The 8,437-nt window shown below is 35.1% G+C and overlaps 2 protein-coding genes across 3 annotated transcripts; both read right to left on the bottom strand.

Annotated features, from left to right (window-relative positions):
- Positions 1–512: 512 nt before the first annotated feature.
- LOC119668301 (putative uncharacterized protein DDB_G0282133) lies at positions 513–5,609 on the bottom strand. Of its 2 annotated transcripts, none has more exons than XM_038077760.1 (2): positions 1,127–5,609; positions 513–1,043 (listed from the first exon to the last, which is right to left on the bottom strand). In XM_038077760.1, the coding sequence occupies exons 1-2, from the start codon at positions 5,589–5,591 to the stop codon at positions 604–606; spliced, it is 4,905 nt and encodes a 1,634-aa protein (XP_037933688.1). In that variant the 5' UTR covers positions 5,592–5,609; the 3' UTR covers positions 513–603. The 2 variants fall into 2 exon arrangements, with proteins under 2 accessions (XP_037933688.1, XP_037933689.1); XM_038077761.1 differs by lacking the exon at positions 513–1,043 and having other exon boundaries at positions 1,713–1,824; positions 1,899–5,609.
- Positions 5,610–5,644: 35 nt separating this feature from the next.
- Positions 5,645–8,234, bottom strand: LOC119679774 (putative uncharacterized protein DDB_G0282133). The gene is made up of 2 exons (XM_038092314.1): positions 5,757–8,234; positions 5,645–5,659 (listed from the first exon to the last, which is right to left on the bottom strand). The coding sequence occupies exons 1-2, from the start codon at positions 8,232–8,234 to the stop codon at positions 5,645–5,647; spliced, it is 2,493 nt and encodes an 830-aa protein (XP_037948242.1).
- Positions 8,235–8,437: the final 203 nt, after the last annotated feature.

Below are 8,437 nucleotides of genomic sequence, written 5' to 3'. Positions count from 1 at the left end.
GATTATAATTGACGTTTACTCTCGTTAATTTAAAAAAAAACAGAGCTGAATCATACCTCCGACTCAAATACTGCACTATACAATAACGTATTGTAGATACAAAATTCTTCAGTTAGCTAATTCTACATTATTACTGCTCCAAATGTTAAATGCGACAATTTTGTTATTTACACACCCATCAAGTGAACAATGAGCCCCAACACTAAAGAAAACTCTATTAAAAATAGTTGAAATTCAAAATTTTAGCTCGCTCAGTGGTTGTTAAACGATCCAAATTATAAAATGGCAAACTTTTGGCTCAACATATGACAATATAAACAATAATTCTGCTTGAGAGAGTATCACAAAGGGGATAGCGCTACCCCAAATCACGTTTTTGGAGTCTTCTTGTTGGATTTCTATAACATACTAACACACCATGTCTTTACAATAAAGAAAAACTAGAAAAGCAAATTGAATGTATCAATCAATAAATTTATAAATAATGACGACTTCAAATAATTATAGGTTATTGTTAAGTGGTTTCTATTTTAATTGTTAATTGTAAAATTCATTTTAGTAGTAAATCTTAGTGCCGAAAAGTGTTTTAAATTACATATTGTTTTAGCAAGAGTTATTAGGATACAAAAGAATCTCTTTGTTGAACGTTTCGAAATCACAATCAAAGTTCCATTCCCTAGTTTGATATGCATGAGCAAATATGTCAATGAGTTTATTTATGTCCCGAGTGTATTTATTCCTCATTTTTTTCTCTTCTTTATTCTTTAACTGTATACGTTTTCTTTCCTTCTCTAAAAGCTCAGCCATATCTGATTCCAAATCTTCTGCATGTCGCAGCATATTATCATTCATTTTTAATAACATCGTACCCCATTCCTTATAGGTAACAGCTTTTAGCTTCAGATTACCATTTGACACAATATCGATATCGTTCAGCCGCCTTCTGTATATATCACTTAGAAAAGTTGATAATTTACTTACTGCACCTCCTTCGTATTCATCATCTGAATCATCGTCCAATCTTTTGTTTGTTCCTCTTTTCTCTGTAAAAGCACGATTATTACTTCAAACTATAAACATTTTGAAATTATAAACATTTTGTCTTTCTGCTTAGAAAGAACGTTACCTGGACAATTATCTGAAGGTGGATTATTATTTTCTGCATTTGGGCAACAAGAAATCGATCTTCTATGCTTCACACAGTTCTCATCTCTTTCATTTTTATTTCTCGAATTTTGATCATTAGGTTCACAAATTTGTTTATCTGCACAGTTTAAAAGGAGGTATTGAACATTTCTAAGTTGTTTTAAAGCTTGACAACAGATATCGTTATGGGTAACATTAGTTGAATTTCGAGGGACATTATCACATATTATCTTTGCTGAACATTTTTCTTCATTTGTGGTTTTATTCTTTAAAATTCCCTTGCATGGCATTAGAACTACACTCTTTGAGCAGTCACAGATATTTGAAGGCTTATTTTGAACATTTTTTGCTTTGACTGTTGCTGCAGGAGGCTTATTAGAAAGATTGAAACAGTTTTTATTACAATTTGAAAACATTGCGTTTTCCATACCATCACCTTCCATATTCTTGCTTGGAGAGGGACAGTCGTTTCTTTCATAAAAAGTAGAATTATCATTTAGTGCATTACTACAATTACCAGGAGGTTGGTATTGTGGATTTTTTGTTCTGTTGACAGAAAAAGCTGACTTTCCATTAGAAAATTGAGAACAATCAGCATTAAAGGCACCGCCATTTTTATTTATGTTGACATTAAATGGTGGGACAAAATCAGGATCTTCGATACCAAACTGAGGATTTCTGCAATTAGAAGATGAAACCGGTTTATGTGCACAGTTACAAATACATTTTGAATTACTTCTATTATGACGTACTTTGTTGCTTATATTTAAACGATCATTTGCAGTATTATTTCTCGAACATCTATTACAAGGGCTTGAAGTTCTATTTTGTGTACCCTGAAAATTGCCTTTATAATTCATAGAAATATTAGCATTACATGGAGAGTTTGCTCGGAAAGGACGCCCTTCATTGCTTACACATGAACGATCTTTTTCAATCCTATTTATCAAACTTCTTTCACAAGGACCGTTTCCTTTATAATTCATGGAAGCATTGGCATCACATGGAGTATTTGGTCGGGTAGGGCGTCCTTCGTTGCTTCCACACGAACGATCTCTTCCAGTACTATTTCTTGAATTGCAATTAAAAGATTGCACAGCTGTATTACGTGTAATATTATCATTACATGGAGAGTTTGCTCGGAAAGGACGTCCTTCATTCATACATGAACCATCTTTTTCCCTGCGATTTATCAAACTTCTTTTACAAGGTTCTGAAGCACTAGAATTCACAGAAGCATTAGTATTACATGGAGAATTGGAACGGGTAGCGCGTCTTTCGTTGCTCACACAAGAAAGATCTTTTCCTGTACTATTTCTTGAACTGCAATGAAAAGGCTCTACAGCTGTATTAAGTGAGCTTTGATAATTTCCTTTATAATTCATGGAAGCATTAGCAGTACATGGGGAGTTTGCTCGGAAAGGACGAGCTTCGTTGCCTACACGCGACCGATCTTTTCCAGCATTATTCATCGGATTTCTTTTACAAGGTTCTGTATCTGTGTTATATATATTCTGATAATTCCCTTTATAATTCATGGAAGTATTAGCATTACATGGAGTATTTGGTCGGGAAGGAGGACCTTCGTTGCCTACACATGAATTGTCTTTTACAACATTATTCATCAAATTTCCTTTACAAGGTTCTGGAACAGTGTTATGTTTATTCTGACAAATCTTTTTATAATTCATGGAAGTATTAGCATTATGTGGAGAGTTTGCTCGGAAAAAACGTCCTTCGTTGCCTATAAATGATCGATACTTTTCAACATTATTCATCAAATTTCTTTTACAAGGTTCTGGAGCTGTGCTATGTCTATTCTGGCAATTCCTTTCAAAATTCATGGAAGTATTAGCATCACATGGAGAGGTTGATCGGGTCAGACCTCCTTTGTTGCTTATACACGACCGATCTTTTTCAGCATTATTCATCGGATTTGTTTTACAAGGTTCTGGAGCTGTGTTATGTGTATTCTCACAATTCTCTTTAAAATTCGTGGAAGTCCTAGCAATACATGGAGCATTTGGTCGAGTGCGACGTCCCTCGTTGCTTACACACGACCGATCTTTTTCAGAATTATTCATCGAAATTGTTTTACAAAGTTCTGAGGCTGTGTTATGTGTATTCTGACAATTCCCTTTAAAATTCATAGAAGTACTAGCAATACATGGAGCATTTGGTCGGGTAGGACATCGTTCTTTGGCTACAATTGAATGTTCTCTTCCAGTATTATTCATCGAATTTTTTTTACAAGGTTCTGGAGCTGTGTTAAGTCTATTCTGACAATTCCTTTCGAAATTCATGAAAGTATTAGCATCACATGGAGAGTTTGCTCGGGTGGGACGCCCTTTGTTGCTTACACACAACCGATCTTTTTCAGCATTATTCATCGAATTTGTTTTACAAGGTTCTGAAGCTGTGTTATGTGTATTCTGACAATTCCCTTTAAAATTCATTGAAATATTAGCAATGCATGGAGCATTTGGTCGGGGAGGACGTCGTTCTTTGTCTACACATAATTGATCTCGTCCAGTATTATTTATCAAATTTCTTTTACAAGGTTCTGGAGCTGTGTTATGTCTACTCTGGCAATTCCTTTTAAAATTCATGGAAGTATTAGCATCACATGGAGAGTTTGCTCGGAAGGGACCTCCTTTGTTGCTTATACACGACCGATCTTTTTCAGCATTATTCATCGGATTTCTTTTACAAGGTTCTGGAGCTGTGTTATGTGTATTTTGACAATTCCTTTTAAAATTCACATAAGTATTAGTATTACATGGAGTATTTGGTCCGGTAGAACGTTCTTCCTTGCTCACACATGAACGATCATTTCCAGTATTATTTATCGAATTTCTTTTACAAGGTTCTGAAGCTGTGTTGTATCTATTCTGACAATTCCTTTCATAATTCATGGGAATATTAGCACCACAAGAAGAATTTGGTCGGGGAGGACATCGTTCTTTGGGTACAATTGAATGGTCTTTTCCAGTACTATTAATCGAATTTGTTTTACAAGGGTCTGAAGCCGTGTTATTTGTATTTTGACAATTCCCTTTAAGATTCATTGAAGTATTAGCATCACATGGAGAGTTTGCTCGGGTGGAACGCCCTTTGTTGCTTACACACGACCGATCTTTTTCAGCATTATTCATCGAATTTCTTTTACAAGGTTCTGGAGCTGTGTTGTATCTATTCTGACAATTCCTTTCATAATTCATGGAAGTATTAGCAGCACAAGAAGAATTTGGTCGGGGAGGACATCGTTCTTTGGGTACAATTGAATGATTTCTTCCAGTATTATTTATCGAATTTGTTTTACAAGGGTCTGAAGCCGTGTTATTTGTATTTTGACAATTCCCTTTAAGATTCATTGAAGTATTAGCATCACATGGAGAGTTTGCTCGGGTGGAACGCCCTTTGTTGCTTACACACGGCCGATCTTTTTCAGCATTATTCATCGAATTTCTTTTACAAGGTTCTGGCGCTGTGCTATGTGTATTTTGACAATTCCTTTTAAAATTCATATAAGTATTAGTATTACATGGAGTATTTGGTCCGGTAGAACGTTTTTCCTTGCTCACACATGAACGATCATTTCCAGTATTATTTATCGAATTTCTTTTACAAGGTTCTGAAGCTGTGTTGTAGCTATTCTGACAATTCCTTTCATAATTCATGGAAGTAGTAGCATCACAAGAAGAATTTGGTCGGGGAGGACATCGTTCTTTGGGTACAATTGAATGATCTCTTCCAGTACTATTTATCGAATTTGTTTTACAAGGGTCTGAAGCCGTGTTATTTGTATTTTGACAATTCCCTTTAAGATTCATTAAAGTATTAGCATCACATGGAGAGTTTGCTCGGGTGGAACGCCCTTTGTTGCTTACACACGGCCGATCTTTTTCAGCATTATTCATCGAATTTGTTTTACAAGGATCTGTAGCTTTGTTATGTATATTCTGACAATTCCCTTTAAAATTCATTGCAGTATTAGAAATACATGGAGCATTTGGTCCGGCAGGACGTCGTTCTTTGTCTACACATGAATGATCTCTTCCAATATTATTCATCGGATTTGTTTTACAAGGTTCTGGAGCTATGTTAAGTTTATTCTGACAATTCCTTTCAAAATTCATGAAAGTATTAGCATCACATGGAGAGTTTGCTCGGGTGGAACGCCCTTTGTTGCTTATACACGACCGATCTTTTTCAGCATTATTCATCGAATTTGTTTTACAAGGATCTGTAGCTTTGTTATGTATATTCTGACAATTCCCTTTAAAATTCATTGCAGTATTAGAAATACATGGAGCATTTGGTCCGGCAGGACGTCGTTCTTTGTCTACACATGAATGATCTCTTCCAATATTATTCATCGGATTTGTTTTACAAGGTTCTGGAGCTATGTTAAGTTTATTCTGACAATTCCTTTCAAAATTCATGAAAGTATTAGTATCACATGGAGAGTTTGCTCGGGTGGAACGCCCTTTGTTGCTTATACACGACCGATCTTTTTCAGCATTATTCAACAAATTTCTTTTACAAGGTTCTGGAGCAGTGTTGTATGTATTCTCACAATTCCCTTTAAAACGTATGGAAGTATTAACAATACATGGAGTATTTGGTCGGGTAGAACGTCCCTCCTTGCTCACACATGAACGATCATTTTCAGCATTATTCTTCGAATTTTTTTTATAAGATGCTGGAGCTGTGTTATGTGTAGTTTGACAATTCGTTTTAAAATTCATATAAGTATTAGTATTACATGGTGTAATTGGTCGGGTTGGACGTCCTTCGTTGCTGACACATAAACGATCTTTTCCAGTGTTACACACCATATTTCTTCTAAAGGGTTCTGGAGCTGCGTTATGTGTATTCTGACAACTCCCTTTAAAATTCATAGAAGTATTACCATTACATGGATCGTTTTGTCGGGTAGGACGTCCTTCCTTGCTCACACATGAACGATCATTTCCAGCATTATTCATCGAATTTTTTCTAAATGGTTCTGAAGCAGTGTTATGTGCGTTTTGACAATTCCTGTTATAATTCATGGAAGTATTTGGCCGGGTAGGATGTCCTTCGTTGCCTACACATGAATGATCTTTTCCAGCATTAATCATCAAATTTCTTTTACAAAGTTCTGAAGCTGTGTTAAGTGTGTTTTCACAATTCCCTTTAAAATTCATGGAAGTACTAAAAATACATGGATTATTTGGTCGGATAAAACGTCCTTCATTGCTCACACAAGAACGATCATTTCCAGCTTTATTCATCGAATTTTTTCTAAAGGGTTCTGGAGCAGTGTTATATTCATTTTGAAAATTGCGGTTATAATTCATGGAAGTATTAGCGTTACATGGCATATTTGACCGGGTAGTACGCCCTTCGTTGCCTACACATGAATAGTCTTCTTCAGCATAATTCATCATTTTTGGTTTACAAGGTTCTGAAGCTGTGTTATATGTATTCTGACAATTCCTTTTAAAATTCATAGACGTATTAGCATTACGTGGAGGATTTGTTCGGGTAGGACCTCCTTCGTTGCCTACACAGGAGTAATCTTTTTCAGTGTTATTAATCGAACATCTCTTACAAGGTTCTGGAGCTGTGTTACGTGTATTCTGACAATTTCGTTTAAAATTTAAGGAAGTATTAATATTACATGGGCCATTTACTGCATAAGTGCGTCCTTCGTATTGTACATCTGAGCGATCTTTTCCAGTAATATTTATCGAATTTCTTTTAGAGGGGTCTGGAGCTATATTTTGTGCATACTGACAAGTACTTTTATAATTGGTGGAAGTGTTAGTATTGCAAGGAGTGTTTAGTACTTTAGGACGTCGTTCTTTGATTGCAGATGATTGATATTTTGCTGTATTATTTCCCATATTACTAATGTTAGGTTCTGAAGTAGAGTTATGTGTATACTTACAATTGCCTTTAAAATTCATGGGAGTATTAGCATTACATTGAGCATTTGTTCTATTAGCACGCCGATCGTTGTTTACCCCTGATTGTTCTTTTGTGATATCATTTCTCATATATCTAATGTTAGGTTCTGAAGCTGAGTTGTGTGTATATTGGTAATTACCTCTAAAATTCATGGAAGTATTAGCATTACATAAAGCATTTGTTTTATTCGAATGCCCGTCGTTGTTTAACCATGAACAATTGTTTTCAGAATTATTTCTTGAATTTGTGTTACAAGGTCCTGTGGCTGCATTTTGTGCGCGGTCATAGTTTCCATTATAATTGGTGGATGTATTAGTGTTACACCCCTTAGGAGCTGCAAGATCATTGCCTCCGCTCTTTCTGTCAACACCAGGATAACAATGATTAGTATGCCCAAAATTTTCTGCGAATTTTGCTTTTTGCTGTTCTCTCCAAGGGCAAACACTTACAGTTTCTTTTCTAATATTTCTAATATTGGGCCTCGCAGTGCCATTGCCAGCATATGTACAACTGTATTGAGGTGGAGGTGTGAAACTTCTCATTGTATGAGCAGTCGAAGTAGGCACATTATTGGCTTTGTTAACAGCTTTGTTAACATCTCTCGTATTTATATGATTTGCTACGGAACATGTTTTTTTGGGATTTATACATGTTTGTTCGTTTGTTGTTTTATTTCTTATAAATCTCTCAATAGATTTTGATCGAGGGGGCAACTCATTTTGTCCTATTGCTTTAGAAATGGAGGGAGAACTTGCTGTTCTGTTACAATGAACTATTGCATTTACTGCACTATTACTTCCAATGTTCCTGCCTATATTCGTAAAATGAGGACATCTATAAAAGAAATTTTCAGCAAAATTTTTTACTATATTGGATGGTCGCATTCCAGTAGTTCCACCTAATGACTTATTTGGGGAAAAGTATTGGCATTTTTTCAATTTTTTGTATGCCTGAATATTGGATTTGCTGTTTGTTTTGGAGTTTTGAGCAGTACTTGAGTTATCAGTATGGTTTGAAGCAGCGTCATCTTTGTTGATTTCGCTCCAGCTAGGACATCGGGGGTATTCATATACAGTAGTTTTACCGAAAGTCACTCTCTTGCATTTTTTGGAAGACTCATTTATATTCATTCTTTTTTAGATTTTATTATTTATTAATTATGAATGAAACAGAAAATTTTGAGCCTAATGAATTTTGAACTATTTCTGCTAAAAATCTAAACTAAACTAAAAATATTTCATTTTTTTTTTAAATTCCATTTGATGTTTGAAAAATCATATCTTTAAATGTCATGTGCTAATGTTGCTGCTTTAAATTTAAAAATTTGAAATTT

Source organism: Teleopsis dalmanni, chromosome 1 (genome assembly GCF_002237135.1).
Source record: "Teleopsis dalmanni isolate 2A chromosome 1, ASM223713v2, whole genome shotgun sequence".
NCBI classification, from domain to species: domain Eukaryota; kingdom Metazoa; phylum Arthropoda; class Insecta; order Diptera; family Diopsidae; genus Teleopsis; species Teleopsis dalmanni.
The sequence above is the reverse complement of the archived record's forward strand: the minus strand, read 5'-3'. Positions and strand labels throughout refer to the sequence as shown.